We start from the raw sequence: 15,725 nt of genomic DNA, 5'->3' as shown, positions 1-15,725 counted from the left end.
AGGGGTTGAAAATGGTTGCATCTCTTTCATACACAGCTCTTTCAGGCCCTGACAGTGGTGGTGGTGTTTGCTCTTTTCTTTGTGTTTGCTTTTTTTAGCCATAAATTTAGGTTTGGATCTAAGCTCTGTGACTTGTTGGCCTTTCTTCATAGTACAATTTAGTACACCCATGGACAAGTGGGTGTTTCCGATCAGTGGAACCAGAACAGACTCTGACTTTCCTATCACGGCGTCTCTTTGTCTCAGGAGTGGCTTCAAGTCGCTCCTTGGACTCAGGAGAACTGTTGTGCCCGGGAGGAGCTTCTGAGGGAAATGCTCTGAACTGCTCCCCTGTGTGAGGCTAGGACGTCCTGGGTGAAGACTCAAAAATGAGAAGGAGGCTCTGATTCTGAGTGGCTGAAGCAGGGATTGTCTGTGGTCGTTTCTGGTGTGATTCAGTGGAGCATTCAGGGCCAGTGTGTGCATGTGGGCTGCTCTGTGTGTCCGTCTTCAGTCAAGCTTGCGCGTCCTGTGCAGAGCTGTCTGGGGGACTTGGCAGCTCTCCTGACAGTTACTAGGATCTGTGCTTTGAAGACGTGGGTTCAGCCAGGCTTCTTTCTCAAGCAGAGCAGTCATGTGATGGGATGGGTATCTGGGCAGTTACCCGTGAAGGTCGTGTTGGTGATGACCATGTGGGTCTCCGGGAACAACCACCTCTGTGTGCAGGTGAGCACCTCTGCCTGCCCACGTCTACACCCAGTGCTATGCCGGCAGCAGCGTGGGCCCTGGGACGGCAGCCACTCCGCTCACCAACTGCCCTCCCTGGTGCCTCGCCAGGTCTTCCCACGGCCAAGGAGCGGGGGAAACAGCTCCTTCTCTGCCTGGCAGGGGCGGAGCCCAGGGACGGAGAGCTGCCAGGGCCTTTTTCAGAGCTCCGAGTTTCGGGTAGGCTGGCTCCTGGAGGCATATCAGCTCCCAGCATCTGCCAAGTGCACCTTTCTGTCTCACAGGTTTGTAACTATGAGAGAGTGGTAATTGCAGTGGTCAGAACTACCCAAAATGCAATCCTGTGAAATGGTCAGAGACACACATCAGAAATGAGATGCTGGCACTTAGACCTGGAGAAGAAGAAATCAGCCGTGCAGTGTTTTTAAGTCACTGTTCAAAGTCATGAGCAGTGACTTTGATGTGTCCTGAGTTAAGGGTGACCAGAGCACCTCTCGGAAGGAGGGTTTGGCTACATAGACCAAGTGTCTGCATGCCTGGCCAGGTGTGCAAGAATCCGGGCTGCCTACAGGGGCCTGTGATGCTTCCTGCAGAGGTGAGTCTAATGCCATGATGGCTTGTGGCCAGGCTCTGTGTTAGAAATGGTGCTTTAAGGACAGCCAGGCTTCCAGTCAGCCTGTATAGACCAGTGTTAACTGAATTAGCACGTTTGACAGACAGTACTGTCCTGTGTACTCATGGGTGCAGTTTCATGTAGCTTATAAACATGGGCGAGTGTGAGGGGATGTGGGACAGCCTCAGTGCCCATTCCATGCTCTGACCCAGCTAGAAGGGGTCTTACCTCACACAGCTTCCCCTTTCTATGGATGGAGTCACTGCTGCCGGGGCAAGCTACTGGGGCCAAGAGGGGCCCTTCTGCGAGTCAGAAAATGTTCTCAGCTGCCAGGTGCTGCCCTCACAGCGTGGGGTCTGCCCCCTCAGCCTCCTGCTCTCTGCTCAGTTGTCCCGAGCCACGGGCATCCTGCCTGCGGGCGTGTCACCTGATGCTCCCCTCTGCTGCTGCTTCCAGGCACACGGTCCCCACTGTCTGGTGGAAGAATGCCCAGGGGAAGGACCAGATGTGGTACGAGGATGCCCTGTCTTCCAGCCACCCGATCATCCTGTACCTGCATGGGAACGCGGGCACCAGGTGAGCAGGGGCCCGCTGCAGGGAGAGAGGGCGCACCTGGGCACGGGTGACCCAAGAGCTCGGGGAAAGCCAGGGCTCCTCTGGGCTTTGGGAGAAGTGGTTGTAAACCCTTGTTCCCACAGGCCCAGAGCAGGACAGGGCTGCGTGCCAGGTGGGCCGGGCCTGTTTGTTTGGGAACCGCCAGCTGAGTGGAAGTTGGCAGCTATGTCCAGAAAGCCCTGGTCAGAAGCTCGTGCCTGGGGTGAGAATGGAGGTAGCTGTGTCTGCCTGAGCAACCAAGAGCCTCAACCAGGGGGTGTTGCTCTTCCTGGGTTAGGGACCCAGGCTCCTCAGTGGACAGGAAGCACGGCCCCTTGGCGGAGGCTTTGAGACCCTCCAAGGCCATGGTGTGCCCTGGAAGTTGCCCCTGCGCGTCTATCATCTTATCTGCCATCCTGGGGTGAGGACACTTTTTCACCGTCAGGCATGCCCTCTGGAACAGGAGGCACATTTCCTGGGGGCACACGAAGAGACCCCAGCCAAGCAGTCAGGAACGAGTTTGTCCGGGGGGCTGCCCTGCCACGCTGTCAGGCCAGGTACCTCCAGCCCTGAGCCGGCAGTGCCAGCACATCCCACTGGGCCATTGAGGAAGCGTGTCCCCATGTAGCCATCCTTACCCACAGTCATCCCGGGAGCTTTTCAAGGGCAGGTTCAGTGGACGTCTTTCAGACTTGCAGGTTTGGATCCCATTGTTGAAAGAGGGCTCCTTCCAGCCTTCACGGCGGCCTTGTTGAGAGGAGAGGAATCTGCACGAGAGCCATCAGGCTCCGTGGGGCCAGGCTGGGGCCTGTCCGTTCAAAGGCAGAGCTGGCAAGGGGACAGAGCAGGCCACAGGCGGGGTCTGGGCAGATGGGCTGCACAGAGGGTCAGCAGGATGTCCGGGACGTGGCCCCCAGGACACCCTGAGTCCAGAGAGCGGAGTGCTGAGCTGCTGACTCAGCACGCCCTTGGCAGCCCGCTTCCCCGTTGTCTGGGACAAGCTGCGGCGGGTTTCTCTTCTGCTTTACAAAGAGCAAATGACTACAAACAGCTCCTGTAGCCTCTTTCTATAAATGAGGGAAGTTGGGCATTCTTTGTGAGCAGTGCCAGTCACGTGGTAAAGAAGACAAAGTCTGCCTGTAGATTCAGGATGGAAGGCGTCTTGTGACTCTGAAGGTTTGCTGCCCCCTGCCCCCATGTCCCCAAGGACAGCACAGTGTGCAGTTCTTGATGGCCACCCCGTCTAGGCAGGACGGCAGGAGCCGTGTCTCCCTGAGGCCTGGACCCCAAGGATGTCCCAAGACCCCGTTATGCTCTGAACCCCTCTTCCTGCTCAGGGTAGGGTACTGGAGATCTTATAAAAGAACCATGACAAAGTCTTGCAAAGATAACTGAAGACATCTTGCATTATTTCTCTCCAGTCTTGAAACTCAGCCCTTTGATATTTATTTCTGGGTTATTTTGGCTTTCTTCCTCCATCTTTTTCTCTCCTCCCCTGAGGACACTTTCTCTCTGGACACACACACCCAAAATGGCCCAAATGCTCATTATGAGGAAGGGAGAGAGCGGAGAAGTCTGTCGAGGGAGAGCCTGCCCACTGATGCGCTTCCCACTCATCAGGCAGCCCTGTCCCCCTCAGGGTGTCTGCAGGGAACAGCCGGACAGCATCTGGGCAGGAAGTGGGAGGCAGAGGCAGACAGGCCTCGCCCGGAGAGGGGTGGGCATGAGGCGGCCGGTGAGGGCCTGGGAGGTTCTCTGCAGCTGTTGGATCACGATGGCGGCTCTGACCCAGCGTCTTCCCACGGGCACATGTGTGTGGAAGGATGGCATGGTAGGAGGCACAGCAGCAGACTGTCCGGAGCAGGTGGGGAAGAGCCAGATGACCAGGTGGTGGGGGTGTGAACAGCCACGGAGGAGCACCCTGAAGGTTGGCGGTGGCTCTGTGGCTGAGGAGGTTGAGGCAGGAGGTGCCTGTGGCCTGTCCCCGTGGTGTATGTGCCAGCGAGGATGGGCGTCCCTTCTGTTCACCTGTGGTCCTGGACACTGGGGAGTCGAGGGGCCTTTGTGTTTCCTAGGTTCTGCCACCTTAGTCAAACCAGAGATGAGGTAATAATTAAGAAACATCCCCACGGTGCTCAGATGGTCCCTTGCCTGGCACCACACTGTGGAGACCAGCGGGGAGCCACATAGGTGCCCAGAGGAGGAGGTGACCTGTCCGTCACCCTCCCACATGGATTTGGGGACCAGGCTCTAAGTGCCCGGATGCTGTAGTGTTCATCCCGGGCCTCCTTTCTGAGAAGATGCACTAACAGCTGTTCTTGTTTCCTTTCCCTGACGATCTAGAGGCGGCGACCACCGGGTGGAGCTTTACAAGGTAGGTGAGGTCGGCTCACGGCGTCTGATGGAGAGCAGTGCCCTTAGCTATGGCACACAGCAGAGGCCATGCAGTGGACAGATGGACGGGGCAGTGCCCACCCTCACTGTGTGGACAGAGAGCGTTGCTCGCCTACTGCCTCTGGCTGTTCTTTCCAGGAGTCATGAACAGAACGGAGTTCCCCCTAATAATCTGACTTAATCGTTGTCGGTCTTTTTCATCTTGCCTTTTACGGACATCTCCTCATGGAGTGTTTCCCATTTTGCTGCCTCTGGGGATAGTTTCCAAGATCAGGATGAATGGACTTTGTGGCTCCTATGCCAGAAATTAACAAGTTAACGTAAAGTGATTTGCAATTGTTTGTAAAGTTACTTACTCACATAGGAAATGACGGGAGAACACTGAGGGGCCCGAGAGCTACACTGTCCTCTGGGCTGTGGCTCAGGAGTTCTGCCAGCACTGGGGTTTCTCGTGTCCACCAAGCGCAGGGCACCATTGATGCAGGTTCCCAGCCAATGTGGTGGAAGCAGGTGTCTGGGTGCGGGATCCCAGGGGAGATGCAAACCCTCTCCGCCATGTGGCTGTCATCAGAGGGTGTGTGGGTCTTCGAGCTGACACGTGCTGCTGATGCAGCGTCTGGGGCCACCACACCTGTCGCCCTCCTCTCGGGTGGATCTGTGTTTGGGAACAGGGCCGGAGGAACAAGTCAGACATGTGGGCACTGCTGTCTGTCCAGCACCCTGTGGACAGCTCTGGGCTGTTGGAGGGCTGGTTCCCTGGAGCGACTTGGATCCAGGCGGGGGTGGGGTGGGTGACTGAACAGCTATGGCTCCAGAGGGTGCAGGTCCTGTGGGGGCTGGGAGTCCCTGGCCAAGCTCTCTTCTCGGGGACGGGAGCGCACCTCAGGTTGGTGACACTGGTGTCTGTGGCAGCTTCCTCGTGGCTCTGAGCACACCCAGCCAGGGCTTGGGTGGGACAGTGAATAGTGACTTCATGCAAGCAGTCACCTAATCCTGAGAGACTTTTTTCTTCTAAGTGAGAAAAATTCAATGGAAGCTTAAATCTGAACAGTGCTGGGTTGCATTAAAGGTCACCAGGTGTGGAGTCCACACTGCAGGGTCCTTCCTCCTGGGTCTCTGGGTGGTCAGAACCCCTGGCAACCCCTGGACAGCCATCAGCCTGCAAGCACCTCAGAGGGCACAGGTGCTGCTCAGGCTGGCCTCCGCCTTCCTGAGTGTCCCACAGTGGCAGGATGGGGCAGTGAGGTGATGGCCTTCACTGAGTTCCCTCGAGCGAGGCGGGTGGGTTAGTCAGAGCCGCATTGTTCAGTTTTTGCTTTTCACTTCCAGGTGCTGAGTTCCCTCGGCTACCACGTGGTCACCTTTGACTACAGAGGTGAGGGTTCCTTGCTCACCCCGCCTGTTTGAGGTTGGTGTGGGGTGGCCATGTGTGACTCTGAAATGCTGGTGGCTCTGCCGTGACCTGTGGTCCTTGTGAGATTGTCAGTGTGTGGAGGTAGTGGAGGGTCCAGGTTCTTGGCTGTGAGTCCTTCGTGCATCCTCCCCTAGATAGTAGGCATGGGCGCCTGGAACCCCGGCACACACCCTCTGCCGGCCGCTTTCACGTGTCAAAGGTGCTGTCTCCTCTTTGTGGGACTCAGACTTTCCCCACAGCTGGGTATTGGGCCTGTTTCGTGCTCAGCAGAGCTTGTCTTGTTGAAGTTACGGAGACAGGAAAGAGGGACTCCTCTTCTCGTCCCTCTGTGTTTCTCCTTGCCTCCCGCAGTTTGCTGCGTGAGGAAGATGCTTTGTGTCAGCGGGGAGCAGAGTGGCGGCGATGTGTGCCTCAGACAGCCCTCGCCTGGACAGGACGTAGGGCTGAGGCCTCTTGTCCAGCTCACCCTGGCTGGGGGGAGGCGGGGCTTCACACCCACAGAACCAGCAGCTGTTGGCATCGCCTGGGTGTGCACGTTGGGAGAGTCTCCTCTTGATGCTGCCATGGCTGCCACAAATGTAATGTCTCAGAACAGCACGGATGAGCTATCTTGAAGCACTGGCCACAAATGTAATGTCTCAGAACAGCACGGATGAACTGTCTTGAAGCACTGGCCACAAATGTAATGTCTCAGAACAGCACGGATGAACTATCTTGAAGCACTGGTGGTCAAGGTTCCAAGTCTTTAGTCACTGGGATGAGTCAAGGTGTGGACACGATGGAGGCTCCAGGAGAGTCAGGTTCCTAGCCTCTTGCAGCTTCTCCAGGCCACGCTGGTTCCTTGCCTGTGGCCCCTCGCGTCTGCATTACTCTGGCCCTGACTCTGTCCCTTCTGCTCATAAAGACCCGGGATTGCCTGAGGCTCATGCTGACCAGGACACTGTCCTGTCTCGGGGTCCCCTGCTTGGCAGCCTCTTTCCTTCTGCACCCTTCACTGCCCTTGCCGTGTGAGGTTCCAGAGGTACGGGTTTCCAGGTGTGGACGTGCACGTCTTTGAGTGCCATTATTCCACCAGCCTAGGGTGCAGGTTGGTTCTTTTGTGAAAGAGTGTTCTGTTAGGAGGAAGGTGCTGGGTTGAAGAAACTCCGAAAGGAGGCTCATCTTTCCCTCCTGCCCCTGCAGCTGGAACCTCAGGGCAGTGAGGGGGCAGCCCTCTCCCTTATTCACCTTCCTGTGCTTCTAACAGAAATAAGATCCCATCTAACACTTCCTCTTTTCACTTCCTGTTGAGTCTCTTCCTTTCTAAGCTGTACAAGAGACCAAAGTTCTGCCTGTGGCTCCTTGTCCCCGTCTCGTTCTCTCATTTGTCTCCCCGTCTCCGTCTCTCTTGTGTTTCTCCCTGTCTCTGTCCCTGCCCTCGCTGGTGCCCTGAGCCCGCCCTCTGGCCTTGTTCCTGGCCCTGGCTTCTTCCGCTAATCTGGGTCTGGGACGCCCCGGGGAGGTGGCCTGTGGTGCCCCTGCCTCTAGGTTTTGCTTGTGTTGCAGGACTTGCTCTCTATGAGCCTTGTGGTATTTTCAGATCATTTGATGATGACTCACTGCTGAGCTGCTGGAAAGGACAGTCACATTTGACTTTTCCAGAATCTGGAGGGAAGGACCTGTGGGAGGTCAGAGTTTAGTTGGCTTTCCTCTGTAATGCAAACAGGATGCTAGGAGCCCCTTCCTTTGTGGGTCAGCGTTGCCTTGAGCCTGGAATCTGCTCATCCTGAAGCCTCTTCACAGCTGGGCCACAGAGCCGGGGCTGGGCTCAAGGCTGGGGCGGGCTGGACTATCAATAGCTGAGCCTGGCCAAGCCCCAGGTGCCAGTGCCAGGGGTCTGCTGGTCCGACCACCCTGTCTGCTTCTGCTCTTTGAGACTCAGGTGAGGGTGGTGGTTGGGTTCAGAGATTGCGACAGCTGAGGAGTTGGGAGAATACAAGCTGGCCTGGCCAAGACTTGAGGCCCCAGATGGCCTGGGCCTTCTGCTGAGACGGGGGCGGAGCGGGGCTTGCCCCTTGCAGTCCCGTGATGTCCTCTTTGATGCTGCTTTCCCAGGTTGGGGTGACTCAGTAGGAACGCCGTCGGAGCGGGGCATGACGTATGATGCACTCCATGTTTTTGACTGGATCAAAGTGCGAAGTGGAGACAACCCTGTGTATATTTGGGGCCATTCTCTTGGCACCGGGTGAGAGTTCCCAGCATGGCGTTTGTGGGAGCAGGTCTTCACGGGTGACTCTGCAGCCCAGGCTGCCTGAGGGGCCCCCAGCGTCCTAGAGCCTCCATTACTGCCCTGGTGGGGGCCGGGGATGGAGCCCCACAGTGCAGGGCACTTGGGCTCCCCAGGCCTCGCTGAGCGTGGCTGTGCTATGCAGCGCATCCAGGAGCACAGGCCTTTTGCCTCACACGTGGTGTCATTACTTAAAAACTTGGGGAGGCAGCAGTTGGGGTTCCCTTGTTCCATCTGCTGAAAGAGGAAGCGCTCTGATGTTCCATGTGGCCGGTGTAAAGGCGCCCCAGATCTTCAGCACCTCCATTTTCCTGCTGCTTTTCCTTTGGACACATTGTCTGCAGGCTGGGCAGTGTCTGGGACTGGCCCTCCTGGGTGAGAGTGAGCCCTGGCCAGAGGGGAGCAGGCCTTCCCACCCTGGGTGTCTGCCTGGACCTGCCCAGCTTGGTCCTAGCAAGGCAGGAGGCCTAGGCCGGGCAGAGTCCAGGTGCTGCCCCCTTCAGGGGCCCCTCCCATCTGTGTCTGTAGGACCGGGTGTGAGCTGGGGCGTTGCTCTGCAGCCCACAAGGGCCCTTCCAGGTGAGGCGCAGCATGTGCCTTGGGATCGTGGAGGTCCCATCACAGAGTCCCTGTTGGAGGGGCTGGCTGCTGGGCCCCTGTGCAACCCCACCCAAAACCCCACCCGTCACCGCGATAGTCCTAGCTTCCCCAGGAACAGTCTCGTCTGCAAGTTTTTGTCATGATCCAACTGAACTTTTCCCTCTTTCCAGAGTGGCCACAAACCTGGTGCGGCGCCTCTGTGAGCGAGGTAGGCATTTGCGTGGGGTCCTACGCCACAGGTATGGCCCGGCTCCCATGCAGGAGGGCTCTTCAGGCACCGGCTGTGCTCCAGGCCCTGCCAGTTTCTTGTGAAGTGGGTGGTGGTGGATGAGCGGGGTGGTGAGACAAGAGCTGGGCGTTGAAATGGGGGCCTGAGCAAACCCCCGAGGGCCCAACCCTGTTCCCCAGATTCTCTGGCAACTGGCGGTGCCTTGACAGGGGCTGGGCTCCAAACAGGCAGCCTCGGCAGACATGGTTCTCAGGGTCCCCTTGAGACTACTTCCCTCACATGACCCCAGGGGAGGACCTGAGGGGCAGGGCCAGCCAGGTGGGCACCTGGGGTCCATGGTCCTGTCAAGGGGGTGGTGGCGTGAGGAGTGTCCCACTGGGGCTTATTGCTCACCTCCCAGCTCCCTGTTGGTCTTATTTATCTAGAGACTCCTCCAGATGCCCTCATCTTGGAATCTCCATTCACTAATATCCGTGAAGAAGCCAAGAGCCATCCGTTCTCAGTGGCAAGTACAGAGCTTATTAAAGACAGACTTATGTATATAATGGAAATAATAGCTATAACATATGAAAATGACTATGAGTAATATGCATATAAGTAAATTAAAATGTCATAAAAATTATTTAAGTATTCTAATAAATACAGATGTTATGAAAGTTAATTCTCATTTAATTCTGGGCACTGGCCTGACTGCAGAGCCACTCAGGATATTTATAGCTTCGTGCCAGGTAGAAGGGTATGGTTACAGTCAGGTTGTCTGAGGGCGGCTAGACCCATAGGAGGCCTTGCCTCATGGCACAGGTTGCCCATCTGGCATTGCTGCCCCTGGGGCCCGGTGCGGGCTGGGAGTGGAGCTGGTGGGCACCCCAGGGAACCCTTGGTGGGAACCCCGTGCTGTTGGGTCCTCACTGGCTGGCCTCAAGGCCTGAGACCCTCCGTTTACAGGCTGGGCCCAGAGGGGGCCCCTCTGTGTCCTGTTGCTTCCTCCTCCTCCTCCCACTGCTTCTGTGTGTCCAGTGGTGCTGTGTCGGCCTGCCTGACCTCATGCTGCCTGGTACAGACAGAAGAATCCTTTGTTGGGTGTTCTTTGATATTGCTCTTCTCCCGAATCACATGGTCCTCTGTTTTCTTGGGGGTTGTGGCCTGTTCTGTGTGGGAAGCCTGGTCTCTGAGTCTTGGGTGTGGGAGTCCTGTTTGTGGGCAATCCCCCGCAGCCAGTCTGGGGCCTCTTGAAAAGGGAGTCTGAGGGTGGTGGGAGGGATAGCAGGACTGCTGCCCACCGCCCGCCCCACCCCGCCCACCAGCTCTGGGCCCACCAGTCAGCCTGATTGGAAGCAGGCCTGACCCTGGCCCCACAGGGGTATAGTTCTGCCCATCCCTCCCCAGCTCTGGGGCCACCAGTCAGCCTGATTGGAAGCAGGCCTGACCCTGGCCCCACAGGGGTATAGTTCTGCCCATCCCCCCAGCTCTGGGGCCACCAGTCAGCCTGATTGGAAGCAGAGGTGACCCCGGCCCCTATGGGGGTATATTACTACCCATCCCCCCCCGGCTCTGGGGCCACCTGATTGGAAGCAGGGGTGACCCCCCCATGGGGGTGTAGTGATTGATTCTCTCCTTGTTGTCTACATGTTAACCTCCAGATCTATCGATATTTCCCTGGGTTTGACTGGTTCTTCCTTGATCCCATCACAAGCAGTGGAATTCAGTTTGCAAATGATGAAAAGTGAGTACTGTGGGAGAGAATTTAGAAGAACCCGAAGAACCCTCAGAATAAGCGTCTTGAGTCATGTTAACCAAGGAGGGTGGGATTCTGGACATGTAAGGGTCTTTTCTAAGCAACACATCTCTATAAAGGTAGAGGAAGGGAAGAAGGAAGGTGGAAAGACTGTAGAGTTAAAGAAATAGGGAAACACCATATCTTTTGGTCCATAGAACTGTTTTACTTGAAAATTATTTGTCAAAACCAGAACTCTTGAACAGGTGTTAAAGCAGCAATAGTAACTGTTGTTCAAAAAATGACTTTGCCTTAGCCATTTGATTTGTGTTTGGTTATGGAAAGATGTTCTGAAGGTTAATACTAAAAATATATATATTAGGTGAACCAGAAGTTACATATTCTATTTAAGGACTCTTTCTTTGAACAACGTTCAAGTTCAATTAACATTATCTTTGTGATATCTTTATTTCATGGACTTTAATTTATTCTAAAAAAATTTTTTATCTGAATATTCAGTTAGCATTTAAAAATCTACATTTTTAAAAGAAGAATTACCTGAATAAACTGGATTTTCTCTAAAAATGACGATAGTGAGAAAGTCACCCTGTGGCTGCCCCCCAGCTGAGCCAGTGTGAGTGTTGGGGGACTGGCTGTCCCTCACCCCCTGGAAGTCAGGAGCCCCTGCATGGTGGGAAGGTCTGTTCCCAAATACTTGCCAAGGTGCCAGCATGTGAGCTAGGCCTCGAGAGTTGGAGAAGTGAAGGACCAGCTTGGTGGGTGGAAGTTATGAAAAGATGTCGAATGTCAAACTGTCCTGTACACCAGCAAGCACTTCACCCTGGGAGTAGAATGTGGTGAGTGGGTGATCTGTGTGCCACTAGCAGCAGTGCAGCCTGCCAGATGGCTGGGCGCACACCCAGGCCTAGTCCTGCCAGGTGCCAGGCTTGCCCTGGGGCTGCCTACGCAAAGCCTCAGTTCAGCATGAGGTCGCCAGAAGCAGGCGTGTGCTGCATCCACCAGCTCCCCGTGCGGCCTCAGTGAGGGGCAGCTAGGAGCGTCCAGGGCCCATCAGTCCTGCAGCCTGTCCTTCCGTTGGCGGTTTGCTGAGGGGTTTGGATTCAGTGACCATCTTGAGAATGTTCATTTATTTGAAACATTCAGGAATTAAATGTCATATACACAGAAGAGAAATTAGAGGGTGGCTCTTTTGCCAGCTGATGTCCAGTAATGTTCATTTGCAGTAAGTTTCCTGGCCCACCTATTACTCAGTTTGTAAATATTGTTTTGTAACTTTTTAAGAATAGTGTACTGGCAAAGTTGTTTTGTTTTGTTTTTAAATTTCCAGGTAATATTCAGGGACCCGATTTGGTGAATGAAGTGAGCTCTAGATTTGATTGAAACTTGTCACCTAAAACAGATACTGATGGAAACATCTAAGAAATCAGCTGCTGGCTTTGTATTAAAAGCGCCTGGCAGTTTGAGGCGCTCCACGCTGCAGTGCAGGGCTCCCTCACTGGCCCCTGCTGCTGGCAGCCCGGGAGCCCGGGAGGCCCAGCCTGTCCTGGCCATCCAGTGCCTTTCTCCCTCCGCCTCCTGCAGTGTGAAGCACATCTCCTGCTCCCTGCTCATCCTGCATGCCGAGGACGACCCGGTCGTGCCCTTCCAGCTCGGCAGAAAGGTGGGCGTCGGGCAGACTCGTGTTCAGGCCAGGCAGGTGTGGAAGAGGGTCCCGCTGCGGGCCGGGCCCCTTGTGAGGGAGAAGGCAGTGGAGGTTGGCGGTTCACAGCTCTCACGCGTTCTCTTGCCTCTGGGCTGACGTCTGAGCACATCCTCTCACTGTGGGGCCTCTGCATCTGCTTTTGCCGCATCTGCCTTTGCTCTCAGATCTGTAGGTGGGAGTAGGGTGGGAGGGAGCACCCTCTGACTGTGGCGGTGGTGAGGGGCAGGGGCAGGCTAAAGGGCAGGGGGCCCAGGCCACCTCCGAACACGTCTGGGCCTAGGACCTGGCCATCCTGGGCTGGAAGGAGGGGGCTGCGGTGCCACAGACCCCAAGCCAGCTTGTAGATGGACCTTGACCTAGGCATACGGCCCACCCAGCCCTGGGACAGAGCCAACAGGCTGCCCTGGGCACTCAGGCCATGTGGCATCCCAGGGCAGGTGGCCTGAGGGTGCTGAGGGCCCCTGAGGAAGGCTGGTCTCGAGACAGGGTGAGGACAGAGAGGGTCTCGAGGGGTGGCCCGAGGGTCCTGTGGCTGAGGCAGGTCACCCCAGGCCCCGGGCACCAAGCCTCCTCTCCCTCCCCCAGCTCTACAACATCGCCGCACCGTCACGCAGCTTCCGGGACTTTAAGGTTCAGTTCATCCCCTTCCACTCGGACCTTGGCTACAGGCACAAGTACATCTACAAGAGCCCCGAGCTCCCGCGGATCCTGAGGTGAGGCACTACTATCACCCACCATGCAGGATGGCATGCGGGAGCTGGGCGAGCCCCTGCGGCCGCAGCTGGGATAGCCGTGTCAGGCTGGTCAGGGGGGTCCGGTGTCAGCACATGTGGCCTGCCGGGCTGTGGCCCCGCGTGTGGTCGAGCAGTGAGGACGCCACGGCTACTGTCCTCAGGCCCCCGTCCCCTCCCACAGGCCCGTCAGGTCTCTGCCCCTGCACGGGGTGTATATGGTAGGGGTGATGCAGGTCTGGGCCAGCTCCCCCAAAGCCTGTTGGTCCCCAGCTGCCTCAGGGAGGGAGGCCGTGCCCCTGGCTGCACTGCGCTGGCCAGACTCCTGGGCCGGCACGTGGGCTGCAGCCCGGCCACCTGTTACAAGCCTGGGAACGAGGGTGCCCGGGTGGCAGAGGGAAGGGTTTGGATGGACCAGACACTCCCTGCCTCCCACTCGGAGGTGCAGGCCGCCGCCACGTCCCAACTGCAGGGCCTCTGCTGAGCCCCGGCTGCTGGAATCAGCCCTCGGAGAAATGTGTGCTGGGGAACTCCACTTGGTATGTGAGGCCCTCAAAGTCCCAGAGGCAGAGCTCTGTGTTTTTGACGTTTCTTGGTGCATGGAATGTGTGTTGCTGAGGGGATGGTAGGAGCATGGCATTGCTCTGGGACCGTGGTTTTCCTTGTAAAAGGCACACATCACAAAACATGTGATCTGAGAACCCTCCAGTGCCAGGGTGCAGTGGCCTGCCCTCACTCCGTGTCGGGACTTGGCGCTGCCCTTGGCGCCCTGCCCATTTGCCTCGCAGGGTGTTCGAGGCAGAGTGTGGTCCTCGGGGCTCCATTACAGCCTCCCGGGTGGGCTGTGGGAGGACCGTGGGAGGTGGGGTCTCCGATCTGGCCTGGAGGGGTTTGGCTGACAGGTGTCCTCCTCTGCTCCAGGGAGTTCCTGGGGAAGTCGGAACCGGGACGCCAGCACTGAGTTGCTCGCCACCCGGGAGCATGAAGGCCTCTGCCCTCGTCCCCCTTTCCTCCTGCCAGCCCGGCCCCCCGGAGATGCGCCCGGAGAGGGAACACAGATTCCAGGGGAGGCCCTGGCAGACCTGAGGCACCGCCCTGGGTGGCGGGGAGCAGGGGGTCTCTGTGGACCACGCGGAGGCGGCATGTGGCCCTCTCCACCTCGTGCTGCCCCTCAACCCGAGGGCTTGTTGGGAAGACAGTGACAGAACTTTCTGGCCATCGGCTAGTCAATCCCATACCTCCTGAGCCAGGCACGGGGAGCCTGGGACAGGAGGTGAGGGGTCTTGGGACCACGCTGAGCTTTCTGGCACCACCCTTGAGAATGTGGGCGAACATGGGTTCTTTCTGTTCCCCCCAGATGGACGCTCATGGCTCCACCAGCCCCTCCTGCCCTGCCCGCCCTGCTTGCCTTCCTCGGTGTCCCTGCCTCCCTGGGCTGCCCCGCTGCTCCCCACCGGGGAGGGGCCAGCGATCTGCCTTCCTCTGATGTCCACCCACTTGTCTGCCTAACCAGACCTTAGACTGAGCATTTATTTAAGAATAAAATCGTGGTGGTGGTCTGTCTGTTTTCTCAGTGCTGCCTCCAGTGGTGTCCAGGCTGTGCCTACAGCCCCAGGCCACTCTCAGAACCCGACCGTATGTGAGGAGGAGGTGGCTCTATAAGGCCAAGGATTGTGGGCTTTCTTCCTGCTCCTACAGACACCGAGGTCCCGCGGGGAGGGGTGTTGTGTCGGAGGAGGCGTGTTCATGGGGAGGTTGTCTACTCTGGTGGGGCAGATGGCATTTTCCTAAAACCAGGTCTTTGTGGGTGAGCCTTTCAACCTTACGGTTAACAAGCTCATTGAATGTTGCTGTGTTGATAGATGGGTGGTGGGGTTTCACTCAGAGACCTGGGACGAGCCCTGGTCACTCGTGGAAGGACTCAGGCTGCTGGAGTCCAGGGACTCCCATTCTGCCCTGGGAGTGTCAGCTCGTTCACTCACTGGTCGTGGCATTCGGCCAAGCCCACCTCCCACACACAACGCCAGTGCCCACTCACCGCCCCCCTCTCACACCCCCAGAGAGAGATGGTGTGTGGCTTTCTAAGGGGGCTGCATGCCGTACAGTACAGGGCTGGTCTCAGGCGGAGGACTTGGTTTACCCAACTCTCTCCTTGGGCTTCCCTGGTAGCTCAGTTGGTAAACAATCTGTCTGAAATGCAGGAGACCCTGGTTCAATTCCTGAGTTGGGAAGATCCACTGGAGAAGGGATAGGCTACCCACTCCAGTATTCTTGGGCTTCCCTTGTGGCTTAGCTGGTAGAGAATCCGCCTGCAATGCGGGAGACCTGGGTTCGATCCTGGTTGGGAAGATCCCCTGGAGGAGGGAAAGGCTACCCACTCCAGTATTCTGGCCTGAAGAATTCCATGGACTGTATAGTCCATGGGGTTGCAAAGAGTCAGACACGACTGAGTAACTTTCACCCTCTCCTAAAGGCAGGACTTCCTCCTCTAGATCCTTAGGCTCTGACACTTTGGAGTCAGTGCAGAAATTCCCCGGGGTGGGGAGGAGCTTATTTGCCTTCTCTTACTCACTGCCCTTGGCCTGTGAGCAGCTGTGAACTGGCTGGAGGCCCAGAAACAGGAGATTACACCCTCTTCGAAACACCTTAGAGCTGCCCATTGCAATTCTCAGCCACCTGGGCCTCAGCTTCACATCCCCTTGGCTTTCTGGGACGCCCATCCTGACCTGACAACTGCCTTCA

General features: G+C 56.9%; 1 protein-coding gene across 4 annotated transcripts in view; it reads left to right on the top strand.

The window, feature by feature from the left end:
• Positions 1-14,542, top strand: part of ABHD12 (abhydrolase domain containing 12, lysophospholipase) — a 59,936-nt gene extending 45,394 nt beyond the window's left edge. For all 4 annotated transcript variants that reach the window (XM_059892786.1, XM_059892787.1, NM_001078116.1 and 1 more), the window contains 10 exon segments: positions 1,775-1,894; positions 4,256-4,286; positions 5,636-5,681; positions 7,815-7,944; positions 8,757-8,794; positions 9,241-9,320; positions 10,456-10,538; positions 12,132-12,210; positions 12,838-12,965; positions 13,905-14,542. In XM_059892786.1, the coding sequence (XP_059748769.1) occupies positions 1,775-1,894; positions 4,256-4,286; positions 5,636-5,681; positions 7,815-7,944; positions 8,757-8,794; positions 9,241-9,320; positions 10,456-10,538; positions 12,132-12,210; positions 12,838-12,965; positions 13,905-13,944 (775 nt within the window). In that variant the 3' untranslated portion in view covers positions 13,945-14,542.
• The last annotated feature ends 1,183 nt before the right edge of the window (positions 14,543-15,725 follow it).

The sequence above is a fragment of the Bos taurus genome, chromosome 13 (genome assembly GCF_002263795.3).
Source record: "Bos taurus isolate L1 Dominette 01449 registration number 42190680 breed Hereford chromosome 13, ARS-UCD2.0, whole genome shotgun sequence".
In the NCBI taxonomy this organism is placed as follows: Eukaryota; Metazoa; Chordata; class Mammalia; order Artiodactyla; family Bovidae; genus Bos; species Bos taurus.
Note: the sequence above shows the minus strand (reverse complement) of the source record. Positions and strands in the feature narration are given on the sequence as shown.